Source organism: Helianthus annuus, chromosome 3, assembly GCF_002127325.2.
Source record: "Helianthus annuus cultivar XRQ/B chromosome 3, HanXRQr2.0-SUNRISE, whole genome shotgun sequence".
NCBI lineage: Eukaryota > Viridiplantae > Streptophyta > Magnoliopsida > Asterales > Asteraceae > Helianthus > Helianthus annuus.
The window spans coordinates 121764065-121787046 of record NC_035435.2 but is presented as its reverse complement, the minus strand read 5'-3'; the positions used below and the strand labels follow the sequence as shown (position 1 = coordinate 121787046).

Here is a 22982-nt window from a genome sequence, read left to right as displayed (position 1 = left end):
TTGCAATAGTAATAAATGGCGAAGACAAGGTTATGGACTTGGCTAAACTAAATAAAACATGTAGAAGCATCGTTTATATCAATAAACGATGTAGATGAATTTTATGCAACGATATGGAATAATAAAATGAAATGAATTAATTTTGTTATTGTTACAATAGGATTAAGGTTAAAGATGAGAAATTAAGACTCGGACCGAAAATATCCCCGAGAAAGAAGCTAAATGGATGATACGTATTATTCGCTACTATGAATAATGAAGTATCAATAAATGCAAATTTAGAAACTTGGATATTGGTAACCATCCAAGTAACACATTATTAATTAAATCCTTATGAGGAAGGACGGTGATCACAGTGATGGATGTGATTATATAAAAGATTAGTAAAATAAACGTTTTGAAAGTGTTACAATAAGAACGGGTAAACCCCAAAAGCCGTATAACAATAGCAGTGGTTTTACCAACTAAGGCTTAAGAAATGGGCCTTCGGAACATTAATAAAAGAAACAGACCTAAAGGTCGCTGACAAAAGAAAGATGGTGTCCGGATCAAATAAGTAAATTGCTTGATAATAAAGGTAAACGCAAGCTGGGTAATGTGAGCGTATTACATTAAGGTAACGAGCCCAAGGGAAAGGATAAGAATCAAAGCAAATGAAAATATAAACCAAATAACAGTATGAGTGAGATAAACCGACACGAAAATGACGTAAGAAGTCATAGAGTCGGAAAGATAGCCCAAAATAAAATGAGTGTAGCCTTAGACTACGGTCAGGGTCACATGAGTTTTGAAAGCGAAAATTTCATTATTCTAAACATAAAAGGGGATGCCTTGATGCCATATGTATACATATGCAATTAAATAAAGGCATGAATAGAAGACGATCTACGGGATCACCATAACCTTCAGGTTATAAACAATGTAAAGGTCTACGGGACTAAAATGACCATCGAGTCGCAAATACAAAGGAACAAACTATAGGGTCTCATCCTAAAAAGGGTGAAGATCTAATAAAATAGCCTATGAGGCTAAGTAAAGGAACCTACGGGTCGATAATATAAAGCGTGGGAACCAATTATGATTTCCCGCATAAAGAGAAAGGGAAAAGAATAATTCTTGTCATCAATTTGTTGATATGATTAATTGACATGTGTTAAAGAGAAAAACATTGAACTAAAAATTCAGTTTTAGTAAGAAACGACGTTCTAACAAATATAAATATTATGAGAGAAATTAGAAAATGGTTAATATTGGGGATATAGGTCTTAACGCCGATAGGTGTAAGACGATGGATTCGAAAGAAAGATTCATAATAATGAAAAGCTGACGTAAACTTAAACATAACGCGATGTGATCACGGACACCAAACTGATAAAGAATACAGCCACGTTGTAATATGAGTTACTAGATATGAAATTATAAGCACGCAAAGGGTCGAAGACGACAATATAGTATACCCGAATGACGAGGTATGAGGTAAAATGGTGACCAATCAGTCTAGGCGATAAAACAAGTTATAATCAAAATAATGTTGTGACCTATGTAGAGCGCTTGTCAATGTAAGACTAGTGTAAAGTAAGTACGCTGACGGGCTCAGCGATTTGATGGTCAAAAGACAACTCGGTTAAATAGGCGACAAAGATAGGAAATAAATGATAAAAGGTTACGGTCCAATAGAACATATGCTAAAACACGCACATGTCAATACGAATAAAAACCTTATGCTGGAAAAGAAAGAATGCCTTGAAAAAAAAAACGAAACTAAGATAGTTAGGTCCAAACCAAAGGCTTACTTAAAGATGGTTTCGGGGACGAAACCCTTTTTTAAGGGGGATGGACTTGTAACACTCCAAAAATATAAATCTGTGATTATAACTTTAAAGTGGCAATAAACAAAGTAAACTAACTAGGAATAAAATAACCTAGTTAGTTAATTAATTTATAGTAATATGGGAGTTTGAATAAAAACATCTAAAACAAGGAAGAGCTAATAGTTGAGGGGCAAAAGATGTTAAAAATCAAACTAGTTTTAATAAAAACAAAAAAAATAAAAATCCAAACACACATTATATGTGTGTGGATCGAAAAGAACGCAGGAAGGGGGCGACCAAACCACCTTCAAACCCTAGCTTCAACAATTGATCAAATTGAGGGCTCCAATCTGTTCCAAATCGATTTCCAAGCATAAATTAGTGATCATCTTAGCGAAATGATCATAAGGTATGCTAAATTCCATCATTTAGTTCCATCTCAGATTCTTGATAAATGGTGAAATTGAAATCTAAACTTGATATGTTGATGTTTAGATGAAATTATGGTTGGAAACATGTTTAGATGTAAATCCTAGCTAATAATTTGTGAAATTGATGCTTAGATTATGAATATTCATGTTTACCCATCTAAGTGTTAACTGGGTTTTTGTGAATAATAGGGAACCCCAATGATGTAATCAGAAAACGGATATTAACGGTTTGCATGAAGCGAATCTGACATTAATATGCATGTTAGAAGTAATGAACTTGCAAAAAGTGTAAAAGTTCGGCTAAATAGTAGAGTCATGAACTTGCTAATGGCTATTTAAAAACAATGCTCTTAAGGTGTTTGTTAAAATGTCTAAGAGAAAGCTAACATAGTGAATTTGGGGTAAAAACGCATGTTTAAATGATATGGAAAATTATGCGTGATATGTTGTGAAAGGAGTTCTAACCAATATTTGATTGAACTCTATAGGCAAAGCGGGTGAATCTTCAAGCAGCCAAATTGGGAAAGACGCGCGCTTGAAGGATAAGCTATAAGGTACGCGACTTGTCGTCTCTTTACATTTATGTAGACAAGTCTAGTCATAGATATGTTTAATGTTGTTATAGTGAAAAATTGTAATCGTTTGGTAAGTCTAAGAAGTGATGGAATTCACTCGACAAACCAAACGGGTCAAATTAAATGGTTGGTTAGATATGCTTAATGCCGTTATAGTGAAAATTGTAATCGTTGGTAAGTCTAAGAAGTGATGGAATTCACTCGATAAACCAAACTAGTCAAAATAAATAGTTGGTTAGGTATGTTTATTGATATTATTGTTTAATTAGTCATGTTTGGAATGTATAATAAGTGATGTAACTCACTAGTTAAAGAACGGGTTAAAATAATGGTCGAAATGGTAGTGTTCAAAGTGACTAGAACGTCACTTGTTAAATTTGAGTTATGAAAGCGTAAACCATGGAATGGGAGTGATACGCAAAGATGAACAAGCCCGGGAATGGGTAATTATAGTTAGCAACTAATGACGATGAAATAGGCAAGTACGTAACTATTAGTTTCGTTAATTTTACTAAAATGTTTAGTTATAGCTTGGTAGCAATATCGTAGTTTGATAAAAGTGTTTGATGTATCATTGAAGTGACGAAGTTCACTCAATAGATCAAACGGGTCAATTTTGAATAATTAGTGTATGTTGGTAAGCCATAGAAGTGATGAAGTTCACTCGGCAAGACAAACAGGTCATAATTATGTTTTAAAACGATGATGTAAGTAGAGATTTGAAAGTCACAAAATATGCTAGTGATAAGATGCTTATGGCCATGCAATGGATACACTAAGTTGATTGAAGAACCCTTGATGTTGGGTCAAATAACTAGAACGACGTACTTGTAAAATTTGTATCAAGTGGTAAGCTCGAACTATTGAAAACGAACATGAATTCTATTATGTGTGTGAAACCATAGAATGGTAATGACACGCCAAAGTTGACAAGCCCGGGAAATGGGTAATTAAGTTTAGAAATCAAAGGAATGAATGATGAAAAGTATGTCATGTGACAAACGGGTCGAATAATCGAAATATGGATTTTTGAACAATTCGTTTATAAAACGGGTTTCGGTGTGTGAAAATTGAACGATTAGATCCGTATTTTTATTACGGACGCGTAGGAAAAAGAATCGACTAAAACGGACATGTAGGCGAAAAGTTATAAGCATTAGAAGTTGGTTTTGTAAGAAAAATAATGTTGGGCAGATATGCAAGTTTTTAACCTGCATTCGCTGGAAAAAGGTCTCCCTCGCGCCACGCGAGGGGAACCGCTAGTATTGACGCGCCACGCGAGCGTGCTTGCGGCCCACGAAGAATTGAACGAAATCTGTCGCGTGGCGCGACAGATCAAAAATCTGAAATTATGTTTTGTTTTCATTATTTGGCAATAGAACTTGATTATAAGTGTTATTATGTCATCAAAACTAACATTTGGTATGGTTTTGATGCTAGGTGATATTCCGGATAGTGGTCAAGCAAATGTCGAGAAATGAACACAGCATTTTAAAGCTTCCGCAAGCATGACTTTTGTTTTAGCTTAACATGGATCTTGTATTACTTAAAATTACACTATATTTGTTTTTAACTAGTAAGGATTAAAATCCTAGACACTTTAATTAGTAGGAACTATGAACTTACCGAAAATTTTTGTTAACCCGTATTTTATGCAAACTAAATGCGTACTGAGTAGTAAATTCATATTAAATTAAGACAGGTGTTACAAAAGGAACCCACTTGCTAGCATTCAAACCAGACAACAACCACATTTTTTAGATTTCACCGAGAACTTGCTGGACTAATCTTGTCTAAGTTAGATAGTCAAAGGGTTATCTTGAAAGTTTGGTTTTCTAATTGGTTGTGAATTAGGTATCAATGAGCTGGCAGTTTTTTTATTTAGGTTGCTTATTTGTTTTAGGTTTATCCATAATATTAATTCCTAGGGGTTATGTAGTATGTTTTAATTAGGATAACTTTAGTATTTAAAGGGTTGCAAATTTTATTATGTTCCTGGTTTACAAGTAAAATATTAATTAGCCTTTTTGTGTTGATACATTCAAACATGTTTAGATGTAAACCCTAGCTAATAATTTGTGAAATTGATGCTTAGATTATGAATATTCATGTTTACCCGTTTAAGAGTTAAATGGGTTTTTGTGAATAATAGGGAACCCCAATAATGTAATTAGAAAACAGATATTAACGGTTTGCATGAAGCGAATCTCACATTAATATGCATGTTAGAAGTAATGAACTTGCAAAAAGTGTAAAAGTTCGGCTAAATAGTAGAGTCATGAACTTGCTAATGGCTATTTAAAAACAATGTTGTTAAGGTGTTTGTTAAAATGCCTAAGAGAAAGCTAACATAGTGAATTTGGGGTAAAAACGCATGTTTAAATGATATAGAAAATCATGCGTGATATGTTGTGAAAGGATTTCTAAACAATATTTGATTGAACTCTATAGGCAAAGCGGGTGAATCTTCAAGCAGCCAAATTGGGAAAGACGCGCGCTTGAAGGATAAGCTATAAGGTACGCGACTTGTCGTCTCTTTACATTTATGTAGACAAGTCTAGTCATAGATATGTTTAATGTTGTTATGGTGAAAAATTGTAATCGTTTGGTAAGTCTAAGAAGTGATGGAATTCACTCGACAAACCAAACGGGTCAAAATAAATGGTTGGTTATATATGCTTAATGCCGTTATAGTGAAAATTGTAATCGTTGGTAAGTCTAAGAAGTGATGGAATTCACTCAATAAACGAAACAGGTCAAAATAAATAGTTGGTTAGGTATGTTTATTGATATTATTGTTTAATTTGTCATGTTTGGAATGTATAATAAGTGATGTAACTCACTAGTTAAAGAACGGGTTAAAATAATAGTCGAAATAGTAGTGTTCAAAGTGATTAGAACGTCACTCGTTAAATTTGAGTTATGAAAGCGTAAACCATGGAATGGGAGTGATACGCCAAGATGAACAAGCCCAGGAATGGGTAATTATAGTTAGCAACTAATGACGATGAAATAGGCAAGTACGTAACTATTAGTTTCGTTAATTTACTAAAATGTTTAGTTATAGCTTGGTAGCAATATGTAGTGTGATAAAAGTGTTCGATGTATCATTGAAGTGACGAAGTTCACTCAATAGATCAAACGGGTCAATTTTGAATAATTAGTGTATGTTGGTAAGCCATAGAAGTGATGAAGTTCACTCGGCAAGACAAACAGGTCATAATTATGTTTTAAAACGACGATGTAAGTAGAGATTTGAAAGTCACAAAATATGCTAGTGATAAGATGCTTATCGCCATGCAATGGATACACCAAGTTGATTGAAGAACCCTTGATGTTGGGTCAAATAACTAGAACGATGTACTTGTAAAATTTGCATCAAGTGGTAAGCTCGAACTATTGAAAACGAACACGAATTCTATTATGTGTGTGAAACCATAGAATGGTAATGACACGCCAAAGTTGACAAGCCCGGGAAATGGGTAATTAAGTTTAGAAATCAAAGGAATGAATGATGAAAAGTATGTCATGTGACAAACGGGTCGAATAATCGAAATATGGATTTTTGAACAACTCGTTTATAAATCGGGTTTCGGTGTTTGAAAATTGAACGATTAGATTCGTATTTTTATTACGGACGCGTAGGAAAAAGAATCGACTAAAACGGACATGTAGGCAAAAAGTTATAAGCATTAGAAGTTTAGTTTTGTAAGAAAAATAATGCTGGGCAGATATGCAGGTTTATAACCTGCACTCGCTGGAAAAAGGTCTCCCTCGCGCCACGCGAAGGGAACCACTAGTACTGGCACAACATGCGAGCGTGCTTGCGGCCCGCGAAGAATTGAACGAAATCTGTCGCGTGGCGCGATAGATCAAAAATCTGAAATTATGTTTTGTTTTCATTATTTGGCAATAGAACTTGATTATAAGTGTTATTATGTCATCAAAACTAACATTTGGTATGGTTTTGATGCTAGGTGATATTCCGGATGGTGGTCAAGCAAATGTCGAGAACTGAACACAACATTTTAAAGCTTCCGCAAGCATGACTTTTGTTTTAGCTTAACATGGATCTTGTATTACTTAAAATTACACTATATTTGTTTTTAACTAGTAAGGATTAAAATACTAGACACTTTAATTAGTAGGAACTATGAACTTACGGAAAATTTTTGTTAACCCGTATTTCACGCAAACTAAATGCGTACTTAGTAGTAAATTCATATTAAATTAAGACGGGTGTTACAAAAGGAACCCACTTGCTAGCATTCAAACCAGACAACAACCACATTTTTTAGATTTCACCGAGAACGTGCTGGACTAATCTTGTCTAAGTTAGATAGTCAAAGGGTTATCTTGAAAGTTTGGTTTTCTAATTGGTTATGAATTAGGTATCAATGAGCTGGCAGTTTTTTTTTTTTTTATTTAGGTTGCTTATTTGTTTTAGGTTTATCCATAACATTAATTCCCAGGGGTTATGTAGTATGTTTTAATTAGGATAGCTTTATTATTTAAAGGGTTGCAAATTTTATTATGTTCCTGGTTTACAAGTAAAATATTAATTAGCCTTTTTGTGTTGTTACATTCAATCAAGTTTTGGTTTCAAGAGGCATCAAGTTTCTTTTCTTATTTTAGATCTGGTCAACACAAGGTTGTTGATTTATTGTTGGCCTTCTTATATTTAAGGCATTTTGATATCCATTAATTGGTATTAGAGCTCTAAAGCTCTAGGACCTGTAGAGAAGCGATTCAACACAACTTCGATACTTGATCATTCAACATGGTCCTTCCCGCCAAGGATAAGAACGGAAAAACCAGTCTAGGTTGTTCTTTTTTGCAAAAGTATCCGATTGGAATTTGCGGGTAGGCGGACGAAAGAAGATTCGTTAAAGCGGGAGGCTTTGAATCTTGTCGCGTCTGGCAAGGGAAAAAGAAAACGGTAGAAACGGGTAGCTTGTTTTTTCTTCAATCGGTGCTCAAGAACGCGGTTGTTCTGGTGACTCGGGAAAAGGGATATTGATAAGCGGTCAAGTGGAATTGAAGTTGTGAAGAAGAGAAGATGCCAACGTTAAAGGATGGAAGTGCTATGACATATCAGGGCTCGGTTTTGACTACTGCAAATTACCCGGTGTGGGTTGTCAAAGTTAAAACAATTATGGATGCGTATGGAATATTGGAGGCAGTCGAACCGCCAGTGTTAGGGGCTGTGGTGGATCCAAAGAAGTCAAAGCAGGCTCTTGCTTTCTTGTTTCAAGCCATACCCGAAGATATGGTGTTACAAATGGCGGATACACTGATGCAAAAACAAGTATGGGATGGGCTGAAAACAAGGTATTTGGGAGTGGATCAGTGAGAACTGCTAGGCTAGCAACTTTGAAGAGGGAACTCGAAGGACTACGCCTGAAAAATGGTATTGCAACTATACTTACCGAGTTAGATTTGAAGGCGAGGAGTCTCGAACATGAGATTGAAGAAAAAGAATAAGTGAGAAGGCTACTTGATTCAATGCCTAAGTCTTTTCTTCAAATTGTGGGCTCAATTGAACAATGTTTCGAGTTGGATTTAATGTTCTTTGATGAAGCCATTAGAAGATTGAAGGCATATGAGGAACGTATCAAAGGATCTGATAAAGGAGAAGACGTTGATGATTGTTTGCTAAAAAAGTAAAGGAGAAAAAGCACTTGTGTGAATATTGTGGTTGTAGAAGTTCAAGTCGGGATGATCTAGGACGAGGCTGAGGAAAGGGTCGGGGGTCCAGGAAGGTTCAAGACAGTGAATAGGTCCAACGCGATAAGAGCTATGTTAAATGTTATAGGTGCGATGAGTTTGGTCACTTTGCGAATGAGTGCCCAGCACGGGGAAAGTGGATGATCATGCGAATTTGATTCATCCATCTCTGTTTTTAAGATCTATGACAAAACTAGGGGTAATTGTTTGACTAATCTTGTCCAAGTTAGATAGTTAAAGGGTTATCTTGAAAGTTTGGTTTTTTAATTGGTTATGAATCGGGTATTAATAAGTTGGCGGGTTTGTTTTGTTTAGGTTGCTTATTTTTAGGTTTCTCCATTAATATTAATTTCTAGGGGTTAGGTAGTAGGTTTTAATTAGGATAGCTTTAGTGTTTAAAGGGTCATGAGTTTTTATTGTGCTCGTGGTTTACAAGTATGATATTAATTCGTCTTTTTGTGTTGATACATTCGATCAATTTTTGGTTTCAAGTGGCATCAAGTTTCTTTTCTTATTTTAGATCTAATCAACACAAGGTTGTTGATTTATTGTTGGGCTGCTTATGTTTATAGCTTTTTTATATTCATTAGACTCTCCACCTGAATCTCCTAGCCAGACCTAACCGTTGACATTTCTGATCTATTCTGTCGCGATTATCACTCTAATACATGACTCCAACTCCGCCGCCTCTTTAACTAAAGACGGATGCCAATGCCAATCTTACTACCAAATAATATTGTTATCCTGTTAATAGACATGATCTCTGACTTTACACTGCATTTTGAATTCTAATTTAAAGAAATTTGTAAATGCCAAACAGAAAGCAACATTCCCTGGCCAAACATAGGTCCAGAAACTAATGTCAGAGCCATCTCCGACCAAACCTTTGAACATATTATAAAGTTTAGTACTAGAAAGCGTCAATTTGTTCACCATGTCCTTAGTGTTTTTCCACGCCACAAAGCCATTGCTATTAACCGGAACAATATACCAAGACGATCTCTTAAGATGCATAGCATGTGCAACCCTTTTCCAAAGGCTGAATTTCTTGTTTTTATATCTCCACACCCATTTGAAGTATAGAGTTTGGTTTGAGATTTTAAGCCTGTTGATGCCTAACCCTCCCATATGCCTAGAAAGGGATACACGATCTCAAGCCACCCAATGCATCTTCCCCCACTTTGACCAACGCTTTATATATAAGAAATAATTTAGTAGGCTTTCTAGCACCGATCTAATAAGAGTGACTATCCCTCCTATGGACAAAGTAGAGGCTTTCTATAGGGATAATCGAGCCCCTTAGAACCTGTCGTGCCAGAGCACTGCCCTAAACCTCCGTCAAGGGGGCACAACCTCCTTGAACCCTGTGGTTCCTTGATGCCTAAAATTACGATAGGTTTAAACAAGAGTGAACTTCAACATTCTAGCGTATATAAATACATATTATAATTTCACCAATGTCTTACTAAATAAGTTGTACTAAAAGAACATCAAAGACACTAAAATTTATACACAAACCTGACTATCTATACTATTACAAGTGATGACCAATTCTTTCAACAACTCTTATCATATTTGATTCATAACCACATTTTAAGATTAATCAAATTTACCATATTTACAACTTTAACATTCAAGCATGAAATGAAAATAAAGTTGCATATATAAATGTAAATTCTTCAAATATTTTTTTTTAATTAGCATCACGTTTTTTCTTTTGACGATTACAAACTAATGACAGGTAGACGGACAACAAGTTGCGCTGCTACCTCCTTCTGAGTAGCAAAACCTACCCTGCTATACACAAAATTTTGCCCCTTAACATGTGTGGTGTTACTGGTTACCACCTGTTGAACCCGCTTGAGAAACCACACCGTGTCAGGGACGAGAGCGCCAAAGGTATCGAAAGCGAACGGGACGAACATGTACTGATTCTCGATGCAAGCTTTTTCGTGCTTAACTACTTTGCCCGCCTCCGACCTTTGTTATCACCTGGCCCACCACAAACCCGTGGTCCCTTAGCCCAACGAGGGGGGACACACCTGTCAAATCGACACACGCGTGTTTCCCTGCTTTCTATCCAAAAACAAGAATGCTAGCGGGCCGTAGGGTAGATCTCCCTTCTAATGGATCGGTAAAGAAGTTCATCGGGGCTTCCTTTTTGCCGAGATCCCTGCCCGCTTAAGGACATAATGAAACACATCTCGAACTAAATCATTTAGATATTTAAAGCCGGTAATTCTTTGCAATGAACTGCATGCTTACCAAAAGAATCGAAGCAAGCCTTCCGACATACGGGACACGGGTCATCAACCAGGAAAAGGGGTACCATCAGCCGGTACTTGAGGATAGTCCGGTATTCCACAGCCGACATACATTGCCCTAAACCTTCGATGAGAATAACAGATAGGAAATCCTGAGCATGGGGGGCTCGCAAACACTCAAACACGACTCGCTTCCGCGGGGACAAGGCAAACTTCTCTTCAACTGTCTTAACGATTTCACCATACAAGGCATTCACCAGAACTTTCTGGGCTTTAAGAGAAGCGGTGTCTTTATTTATAATTTTCTCATTTTTATAAATATAAATATAAATATTGCATAATCATATTTAACGCATCTAGATCGCGCTAGATGTTCCCACGTTTGTTTTTCTCTTCCTTCAATAATTATTTTCAAGACAAGCAGACAATACATACTTGCTCTCCATCACCTAAATTGCCATACATACACAGACAATTTTCCAAAGCTGTATAGAGAGATTCCCTTAAACATTTTCAATTAATAAAAAAACACTAGCTAAAAAACTAAATTATACTTCAATGGAAATTTATAAACCTTGGTGCATTTTAGACGAGAGTATATGTTTTCGTATAGTTACAAGTACTTTTAAAGACATCATTGATCTTTGTAATGGTTTTGAACACACCAATGTAAGTTACATGCACTTATAAATAGTTTATATACATCATTGTAACTAATTTAGACGTACCATTATATTAGAAATCTTAGTCCTTAGACACACCACTTTATAATACTTTAGAACTATTGTAATCAGTTTTATATCAATGTTTCTAAAAGGTTGTATTTAAACAAAAATATGCATAAAAATGTTACACTCAAATTTAAAATAACAAAATTATCGATCTTGTGATATAGTTTTTTAAACATAATGAATATTGAGTTTAAAGATTGATGGATCTAATCTAAGAGAATCGATGAATATTGTTATAACGAGGGTGGAGTCATGGAGGGGTTACATACCTAGCAACATACAAGTACCACACGTAAAACCATTGTAGTGGTTAGCATTCACTTTTGGACGTTTTGCGTCATGTGACAGCCCAGTCAACAATGAAGCATTATGGGACGTTTTTTAAAATGGGTGTAGTGGGGATGTGGGCATTGTGGGGCATTATGTTTGTAATAAAATTAAATAAAAAAACATCAAAACTGATTGGTTTTACAAAAAGGAAAATGAAGGTGATTGGACATAAGAAGTGAAGCTGGGCGTGGAAAATAAAACGCCTAAACCAAATTTTGACAAAAAACGCCCCGGGGGGCCGATGTCGGACGTGGTTGGGCATTATTGGGCAAAAAAACGCCCACTTTTTTGACCACTACGCATGGTCTAAGACCATGTGTAGTGGGAGAGGGAAGACCTTTGGGTATTTTGCGTCATGTGACGGTCTAGTCAGCATGTGGGCATTGTGGGACATTATGTTAAAAGAGGTGTAGTGGAGCTTGAAATCTTGCAATGATTAGATATTATAATAGAATTAAATAAAAAATAAAAAAACCATCAAAAAAATGCTATTGGCCAAAGAAACAAGTGAAGGCGTTTAAAAAAGGACGCCCACCATTTTTTTTCCAAAAAAGCCCCCGGAGGCGGTTCCGAGGTGTGTTTGGACATTTTTTTTTTGGGAAAACGCCAAAAAACCCCCCACTACGGATGGTCTAATCATCTAACAGGATCATGTCATCTCAGTTAACTCAACACAATCTAAACAGGAGGGGACACTCTCCTACCTCAACCCACCACCCACTATTCAAATATTATTGTCACCTAACTCACTTCCCTTACTCTATTTCTCCTCCTCTCCCGAGTAATGTTGGAAATTTTAGTGAAAATGGGTTTTTTTATAAAATATTTTGGACACCAATAATAATATTTGTATATGTGTTATATAAATAATTATTTATGGGATTGTGTTCTACGTTGTGAAAGTTTCATAATAAACCAAACTACGTCCAAAATGTAGCTAAGATGAATGAGAAATCGAAGCTTAAAGTTGTATGTTTGGAACAAACAAAGATGGGAATGGATTAAGCTTTGTCAACTTGTCCCACATAGGTGGGATGACGAAACTTAAAGTGGTTTATAAGGAGGAGCATTCTTTGACTATTGTTTCCTTTAAGGCAAACACGAGTGGGTCCCTAAAGGCACCCTAACTTGCGCGCACACCCACACAGGCATGGTGTGGGCGCTTTGATGGCACATTTTGCGCTTCACACACTTGCAACGCCGTGAGGCGCCTTTGTATTTTTGTCCGCGTGGCCTATATGTGGTGGGTCCGCTTATGGTGCACCCTTGGGTGGCGTAGCCGGATGCCATGGCGTGGCGCGAGCTCCTTAGGCGCATGGCGAACACCATTGGCTAGGGTGGAGAGTGTAGGCGGCGCACGAGTATGGATGGCGCATGACTAGATTTGCAGCGGTAACAGAACGATTGGTTAGACCTGGTCAAACTAAGATGACCATTGTTTACTAACCACTTAAATCCATTTTAATAGAGATTAAAACTATGTTGATTATCTTGTTTATTACAAGATTAATGGTTTTAGTTATGACAACATATCTTATTTATTACTAGTTTTAATGAGATTGAAACTATGTGTGTGTATATATGAACTTAGTGGTTCATACTAATAGATAGAAGAGAATCTTACTCTCTTTAGTCTCTAAATTACTCTCAAGTAGAAACAACTTCTAATTTTCTTATTTTCTATAAACACCAAACTATATTTGGTGCTATCTCGAGCGCAAGAGCTATCTCCGGCAATATACATACTGTTCTGGTTATTGTACCTTGGGACACAGACCCGCCCGCACTACTCGATTGCACAACCGGGGGTGGTTGCGACGGGGTTAGGGGTGTGCAAACTCGGTTAACCGTGGGTTCGGTTATCCGATGGTCGGTTAAACGAGGTTTCAGTAAATTGAAAAGTATTAACCATAACCATAACCGATGGTTGGTTAACCGTTATTCGGTTAACCATCGGTTATGGATCGATTTCGGTTAATTATCCAATGTACATAAAACTTATAAAATATAAACTCATGAATATAAGACTTGCAAAATTATATAGATACCACATGCAGTGGCAGCTTTGATGGTGTGCGGGGAGGACCTCCACACAAGGCCCGTGATTTCGAGGGGCATGCGATTTAAAAAAATCCGATATATATATAAGATAGTAAACACATACCAATTCCAATATAGAACCATTTACAAATAATTTTTTACGGTTTAGAATTTAGCCCACTTGGCATTAGGTTTATTGAGCCCAATATAATTTGATCTTTTTTAATAATAATAAAACATTACGGAAGGACACATTTTTTCAAGCTCGAACATGGTACGTGAATTCTCAGAGACGCCTCTGACCACATGCATATTTGACCCTCAATTGGACTAAATGGTTAAAAAATCTAGTGAGTCGTGAACTTATAAATAATATTACATACACGGATATATATACACATATGGTTATTCGGTTCGGTTATTTTCGGTTTTAGATATATGATTAGCCGAAACCAAAAATTTGGTTATTCAAAAAACAAAAACCGAACTATCGGTTATTGATTTGGTTCGGTTTTTCGATTCGATTATTCGGTTTTAGTTAATTCGATTTTATGCACACCCCTAGATGGGGTACCCGCCCATACTCACACTACCCGAATCGCTTCCGAGTTCTACGCCCCACCACCCTTATTATTATCATTATTTAACTTTTTTTTGAATGGCTAAATTTGCACACCATGGGGATTGAACCCATGACCTCCTACTATTCTACACCTTATTTAATTCACCAACACCATTGGGCTATTCCCAATGGATTATTATTATTTAACTTAATAAATCATTGTATCAATCTCAACGAACAGGATGGTAAAGGGCCGGTGAAGAAAGAGGCGGTTAAGGTTATTATTATTGTTTGTTGGAGCCTTTGGAAAGCTAGGAATGGTATTAGGTTCAACGGTCAGCAAGTCAAGGTCAAAGATATTTTTAGTGACGTGAGATCGATGGGGATTTTGTGGTTCAAAAATAGGTATAAATTCATGTCGATCCGTTGGTCGGATTGGTGTAATTTCGTTATTATGTAATTCTTTGGGTTTTCCGTCCCGGTTTTCGGGTTCGGTTGGTTTTATGAAGTTTTCGGTTCAAAAAAAAAAAAAAAATCTTAACGAATAAGGCCATCCGTAGTGGGGCGCCACCTCCCGGCAAATCCAAGCATAGCACCCCCATAGCGCTACCAACACCACTACGGCGAGATTTTTCTTTGCGGCGTGATTATCTTCGCGGCGTCATGTTCTCCAGCATCTTTCCTCTCACTCACACACATATATACACATACATGTGTATAATTGAAGAGGTTATATAACCCCCTTACCACTACATTCTATTTTAATATAACACCCCATAAACCCGTTCTCTTACGTATTTCGTCACACGTCACATAACGTCCCTAAATTAGACTTTATGACTACACGTATTCTAACACTATATCAAGCATTTAAAGAAAAAAGGAGCATCTGAAATTATAGTGAAAGGAAAATATGAATAACGTATGGCTCCAACTGCTTCCAACTAGGCAGGCACATGTCGACAGCCAGTTGGCAGATTCTTCAATTCTAACGGTACCATCTTATCTTTTTCAAACGTACAACTAATCATGTATATATAATAAAAACTTATTTACATTATTACTAAACCATTTTATTTCATTTTGTCGTACTTCTTTATTTTTATTTTCTCTTAATGCAATAAAATCAAGTTATTGCCGACCTAACCTAAGAAGTCATTAGTTTTGACCGTTAAAATCCGTTTAATACATATCTAAATAAATAGTACCTGAGTTTTGTTCACTTTTACTATTTTAGTCCAAAACTTAAACCTTTTGAATTTGGGTTCCTATTGTTTCAATTTTATTGTCATTTTTATCCAAAACCAAAATCTGATTATACTTTTAAGTTAACATCCAGCTTTTTTGTTTTCCTCTCTTTTAACGAAGGGCAAAATGGTCTTTTGACGTTTTACTATAACAAACTAAAATAATTTGACCATTTTGCCCTTCATTCAAAGGGAGAAAAGAAGAAAAAAAGTTGAATGTTAACTGAAAAATCTTACCAGATTTTGCTTTGGATTAAAGTGACAACAAAATTGAAACCGCAGGGACCCAGATTTAAAATGCTTGAGTTTTTTGTTAAAGCGACAAAAGTGACCAAATCTTAGGAACCATTTTGGTAGTTTACTCTAATAAATATTTGTTGTAAAACCATATAAATATGTATACCTAGCTTGTTAACTAGTGCATATAGTCATTCTTTTTTTTTTTTTTTTTGCCTCACAAATATTTAATTAGTATTACGTGAAATTGCTTATACAATTCCCTAACTTTTCTAATTAAAATAAATTATGTGCATTAAGGGGGTGACTTTAACCCTTATTAGAACCACACTACATATTCAATATTCAGCCATAAGCAAAGTAGGTATCATACAAACATTTTCCATTTTATAAACAAAACAATTAATTACAATGCATAGGAACTCAAAAAAAAAAAAGACTCATTATTTTTCGTTTATGATAAATAAAACAAGATAAAAATCTTTAAATCATAAATTAAAAACAAAAAATAAAAAGAGAATTCTATTCCTGCATGAGCAACTCTCGTGGGAGACCCATGATACCCGCTGTCACTTTATCACACCGACACACAAAAAAAAACCAAAATAAAAAATGAAAAAAAAAATAAAAAATTAAAACAAACTCAACAACACCGCCATAACCACCACCGACACCATCGCCACAACCCTTTCACCACTACTCGCCGTCTGATCCGCCGCATCATCATCACTATAATCCTCATCCGAACCCGGTCCAGGCGCCTCGGCATCCTCCTCCGCCTCATCTCCTTTCTTTGCTGCCTTCTTCTTCTTCTTCGCCCCCTTGGGGGCAGGCGCCGGTTCATCCGCTTCCTCAACCGCGCCTTTAAACAACTCTCTGGGCTGCAAAACCTTATCAAGAGTATAAATCGCAATCGGCTCGTCATCCACCACCGTTCCAGTAACCGTTGCCGTCACAACTTTCGTCTTCAACTTAACATCATTCCCATCATTTTGAACAGTAAAGTCATACTTCTTTTTAGCTCCTTCAGTAGCCAAAGTGTTCATCAACCCATTACTCGACCGTAGCATCCCCATGGAATTATACACAGGAATTCCGTGGTACAGCAACAAAGATGTCTTTTCTGCAGCAGTTAGATTTTTATATTTTGGAGCAAAAGCTGTTATAGCGTCATCATCAGGGCAGAAAACGGTTACACCGGCTTCTACACTGCTTAAGAATGTCCCAATTGCACCTGAAGTAGTTAACAGGTTATGAAATGACTGACACCCATCTCGGTCTAACAACGAGGTTAGGTTCAGATCTGGTGCGGCAGTAGGCGCTTCAGCCTCTGGAGATTGTAATATAGAACTTATTTGTATAACAGAAATGTTGTACGGCATTTCTAGTATAGATTTGACGTACACTGAGTCTGTTTGGGAGAGATTATCTTCAGGTGTGAAACGGACCTTGCCACCTTTGACATCGGTTATATGTACGTAACCGGCAGTGCCAGGGGCTTCGCCGGTGGCTTGGTACATAGTGGCGGTGGAGGTTGAACCCTTTGTGACTTGGTGGAGTTTTTTGGAGCCGAAGTAGTCGGCGAAGACGTGGAGGGAGAGGACGTTTTTGATGGTTTGGATTGATAAGCCTTTAGAGAGGAGGTCGGACATTGCGGCATTGTCGACGGCGCAGACGGTGATGGTTTGCCGGCGGTTGATTTCGTTGGCGAGGTGTGTGATGGTGAGGTAGTGGTTGAAGGTGGAGAATTCGGGGTGTTTTGCGAGGATTCGGGTGATGTTGTGGGCGTGGATGGTGGTGGTGAGGGAGAGGAGGAAGAGGATTGAGAGAGAAATCGCCGTTGCCGTCGGCATGGTGGTGGTGGAGATGATGATGATAAGGTGTTGGGGAGTGAGTGGTGTGTGTTGGGTTTAAAGTGTGGTTATATATATTCATGTGGTATGCTTGATTGCTTTTGGACAATTTTTTATTTAATGTATGATATATAATAAATGTATTTTAGTTGGTTAATACAATTATGGTATCATAATTGGGTTATATTATTTTTGGTGGATGGCCAATCTATTAATTTCAAATGTATCATATAATGTCTTAAGTGTAGTGATGAGATTTTTTTTTTTTTTTACCAAACTATCGGTATTGTATCGCCGTATCAATCATAAATGGTATCTTTATTATTATTAGTTTTCTTTTTTTTTTTTTGAATGTCAGTATTGGTAAATAACCATACAAATACCAGTATTTTTTTGGTAAAAACCGAAATTGGTACTGAATTTTACTAAGGAATTTCAAGGGTTTTTTTTTGACGCTATTCAGTTAATTTATCCTTCAATTTATATTTTAAATAATGGTAGATGGGTTGATATATATTTTCTTGTAAACCAGTTGAATATTTGTTTACAATCAGTTTAGTTATTTATTGTTTTTGTAAACTAAACATATAATTGTTTGAATAGTTTAGGTAAAATGGAAAACACTAAAGCGGTTTCAAAGGGGTAAAATACCCAAAAACCGGCACCGAACCGATGTAGTACGGCATTCGGTATCCGCTTTTCCTCAATTTCAGTATCAGTACGATACCAATCTCATCCCTACTTAAGTGTTTATAATCATATTTAAAAGTTTTAAATTTAAAGGGGAGTGGTTAACTCGTTTTATGTCCTGTTTAACATATTTATGATATTTGTTCCATGCAACTTATTTAGATAAAAGAATATGTAGTTACAAAATTTTAAGTGTGTATATGTTGGAGGTGATATATTTCACACACACATGAATATATTGAATTATCTATGACTTCCTAAATTGTATTCGACAATATAAAATCTACAAACCCATCAAATTGACAAAATTAACATATACTAAACTACACCTTTTAATTTAACCATAGTTAATGCCATATGTGGAAAAAATAATAATATGTTTCCAAAAGTAATACAAATAAAGAAAAACGAATTGTAATAGAAGGGTGTGGAGGAAGTGAGTTCCAGACTGTCAATCAAATAATTTGGGTGCCCATCGCCATCAATGCTAAATATATTGTTGGGTTAAAATACAAGTATAAAGTCACCAAATATTATTTATTTATAATACGTACACCTAATTTTATTATTTTCAGTAAAATATCTACTAAAATAATGAAGTTTTAATAATCTCGGTTATATACAAACAACCGTATCACTGTCACACATTGTCCACGTCTACACCCTCTCACCATTTTGTCTTCTTTTTTTCAATGCCCTCTGTTTTGTGGTCCATGACATATTTAGTCCATACAATTTTCCAGATTAGAAAATTACCCTGACTATTTTTGGATTTTGGGATAATTTTATGAAACCTTTAAACTTATACAATATTTTGTGAATTTTAAATTGTGTTTTAAGACATTATATAATTTGCATTACAAACTTTATGTATATTGATACAGTATGATATTTTATAAGTTCAAAAAAGGATGCATAAAGCCTCTTGTATTTTATTTTATTTATTTTTTTCAATGATTTTGAACCTTTTTCAATAAAGGATTTGTAATTTCCGAGAAAATAGATTGGTTTTGTTTTTTTATATCAAGACAACAACCATTATTACATATACCCAGTAACCTTCCAAACAGTGTCACGAGGTAGTACATAAATTCATAAAAGTGTATACATGTATAGGTATGAATGTGTGTATATGATATAATATAATAAATCCTACGAATAAACACATTGTTGTTTTTTTTTGTTACATAACCATTTTGCTTTAAATCTACACAATTAGCAAAGCCTCAAGGTTTTCCATGATGGAATCTATGCAATCCTAGATCATATCATACAAGAAAAAAATCCTATTTCATAAGTGCACATATATTATAACAGAAACAAATAGTTTTTTTTTTTAATCCATAAATAAGTCATAAGTTATGTTGTTGAGTCGTAAATTTTTATCAGTAAAGTGTTATTCAAAAAAATTATAAAAGTATATTCATTTCATTTTAAATCATTAAACATTTATATAGTGTATCAATAAACTTTCCACTTTATATTGACATTTATAAAGATTTATAATATCAAGAAAATGAAATGAATCATATAGTGTCAAGATTTAATTTATAGTTTGGAGGTAAAATGATCTTTAATATACTTAGATGAACATAGTTACTAAACACATAAGTTTAGGGGTACATTTGGATCCCTTTTGTTGGTGGAATGCCTTCAAAATTGGAAATTGCGGGACCCAAATAAGTGTCGGTTGCTATATGAAAAATAAAGTTTATTTGTTCTGACATGTTTCACACATGATGTTTGGAGTTCTTTCAATTAAACTCAGAGGGTTGAAATGGAAATTTTGCCGGTGAATTTATATTTGTTAAGACTCTATGCAGTTCGGGTTTGAGTTGGTGACATGAGTTGTCATGTAGCATACACATAGGCACTATGGACTCCACAACTCAAGCTCAAAAAAGTAAGGGAGGGGAGATATATGAGTTTGAGACATGAGTTGATACGTGTTACTATTTTTTTGTTTTCTTTTAAATAAGTAAATGAATTTTATTTATAAAAAATCATTTATATTAAATAAAATTCATTGAAAATTAAACTAAAATCATATTATATTAAATAAAAAAATTACATCAACTAAAAAAAAATACATCACATCCATCTAAATAAAAAAAACACATCAATTAAAAAAAACTACATTCCATGTTTTTTCCATTATTTTTCGTTTCATCACATGATGCATGATTAACCATCACACTCTTTTAATGTTATTTTTACAAAATTAATAAAATAATGTTAAAATTAGTGCACTTTCACTTTTGGACCTTGAGCACCCCCCCCCCACACACACACACATATATATATATATATATATAGAGAGAGAGAGAGTAGGGTTCCTACGGAAAGTGTGTTTTTCCTAGAAAGTCTAGGAAGCGATCTTGTCCATCCGATTGGTGTTTTTAAGGGTTGAGATTAAATCAATGACAATCTTGTAATAATTAACTATATTTAATAGATTGTTTTAAATGAGTAGGGGTAATTTCGTCCTTATGTGTGTTTTAAACCAATCAAAAATAACCGCCAGAGATCACATCTCCTTAATTCACGCCAATTTCCCTCTCTCTCTTTCTCTCTCTAAACCCAAATTCGGAAACCCCAAAATCATACCAAAAATACCTAAAATCATGGATGAAGATAAGAGATTTTCCTTGTTCCATATACGTATGATCAAGCTTTCATTGTACTGCGTGTTTTACAAAGCGATTACGGGTGATTCTTGTTTGTAATTGACGGTATTTTGCTGGTTGCAGGGAAGAGATTCAAAAAGCAGGAAACTTTGGAAAGGATAGATAGCAGCGGAAAAGTTACCGGAAGCCGATCGAAAGCTGGGGCGAAATCTACTGATGTAAAACACATTTGTATGAATCTGCTTGCTGTTAAAACACAGCTGTATGAATCTGAATTGCTGTTAAAACACAGCTGTATGAATCTGAATAATAAAACACATTTGTATGAATCTGTTTGCTGTTAAAACACAGCTGTATGAATCTGAATGATAAAACACATTTGTATGAATCTGCTTGCTGTTAAAACACGGCTGTATGAATCTGAATGCTAAAACACATTTGTATGAATCTGTTTGCTGTTAAAACACAGCTGTATGAATCTGAATGCTAAAACACAACTGTATGAATCTGCTTGCTGTTAAAACACAACTGTATGAATCTGAATGCTAAAACACAACTGTATGCATCTGCTTGCTGTTAAAACACAATTGTTTGAATCTGAATGCTAAAACACAACTGTATGAATCTGCTTGCTGTTAAAACACAGCTGTATGAATCTAAACGCTAAAACACAACTGTATGAATCTTCTTGCTGTTAAAACACAACTGTATGAATCTGAATAATAAAACACATCTGTATGAATCTGCTTGCTGTTAAAACACATCACCAAGAACAAACTGTTAAAACACAGTATCAAGAACATGCTGATAGATTCCAGCAAGAAAACGAAGGAATTATTGATATTACGTGAGATCAGAAATCTAAAATAAAAAATTCCGAAATTTATGGATAGTTGGTTATTGAAGATAATTTCCTAAAATAAAAATAGATTGTGAAAGTACATAAATGCCCTTTTAGATAAAATCCTTCAATGCCACATGTCGCGTTCTTATTGCTTCCTAGACTTTCTAGGAAAAACACACTTTCCACCCAACTCCTACTCTATATATATATATATATATATATATATATATATATATATATATATATATATATATATGCGCATACTGCAAACGGGGCGAATATGATCCTCAATATGTGAAAATTAATTGGTTAAATGGTATAAACCTATGAGTTTATTACTAAGATTGTAACTTAATATCTTCTAGTTTAATTATTGACCTCAAGTCCTCAACTATAAAAATTGATATTGATATTATATAATAAAAAAATACAAATTTTCGTCTCAAATATCGTAGACTTGTAAATGTTTTCTTTTATTTTGGACATGTTTTTCAATATAGTAGCTGTGTTACCAACTTCCACCAAATGCCAACCTGTACGACATGTCGCTAGCACAAATACCAAAATCTCAACATGATATCATGGTTTAAATTTTTTTTTTTTTGAAGAAAGGCGATATTATAAAAACTAAAACATACAGACATAAACCTTAGCAAGTTGCTAAGATAAATGCCCAGATACAACACAGCAACAATTCAATGTACATAAGAAAACAAACAACAGGAATCGCATGAAACAACTAAAATCTACCCATGCTTCCCAATCTAGATCCCTTCTACCAGCTCTTTCTTTTATCCATAAGAATGAAACTGCTTTAATTTCCCCAACAGCTCTTGAAACATTCATTGACCTGCTGTTGAAAATAACATTATTTCTTATACGCCAAAGTGTCCAACATGTTGCCGCAAGTATCATATATACCGCCTTCTTTTTTTCTAGTGACGAACTATGAGCTTTAATATGTTCCATCAAACCAACCACGCTAAGCAAGTATCTTGGAAGCGGAATTTTGA

The 22982-nt window shown here is 35.2% G+C and overlaps 1 protein-coding gene and 1 long non-coding RNA gene across 2 annotated transcripts; one reads left to right on the top strand and one right to left on the bottom strand.

The window, feature by feature from the left end:
• The first annotated feature begins 2057 nt into the window (after positions 1 to 2057).
• On the top strand, positions 2058 to 7067 carry LOC110927961. The gene is made up of 5 exons (XR_004889791.1): positions 2058 to 2220; positions 2731 to 2796; positions 4258 to 4393; positions 5269 to 5334; positions 6795 to 7067. It is a non-coding gene; the product is annotated as an uncharacterized LOC110927961 (long non-coding RNA).
• A 9253-nt stretch (positions 7068 to 16320) lies between these two features.
• Positions 16321 to 17892, bottom strand: LOC110929571 (fasciclin-like arabinogalactan protein 2). The gene has a single exon (XM_022172725.2). It carries the CDS (start codon positions 17806 to 17808, stop codon positions 16588 to 16590), a length of 1221 nt encoding a protein of 406 aa, XP_022028417.1. The 5' UTR covers positions 17809 to 17892; the 3' UTR covers positions 16321 to 16587.
• Positions 17893 to 22982: the final 5090 nt, after the last annotated feature.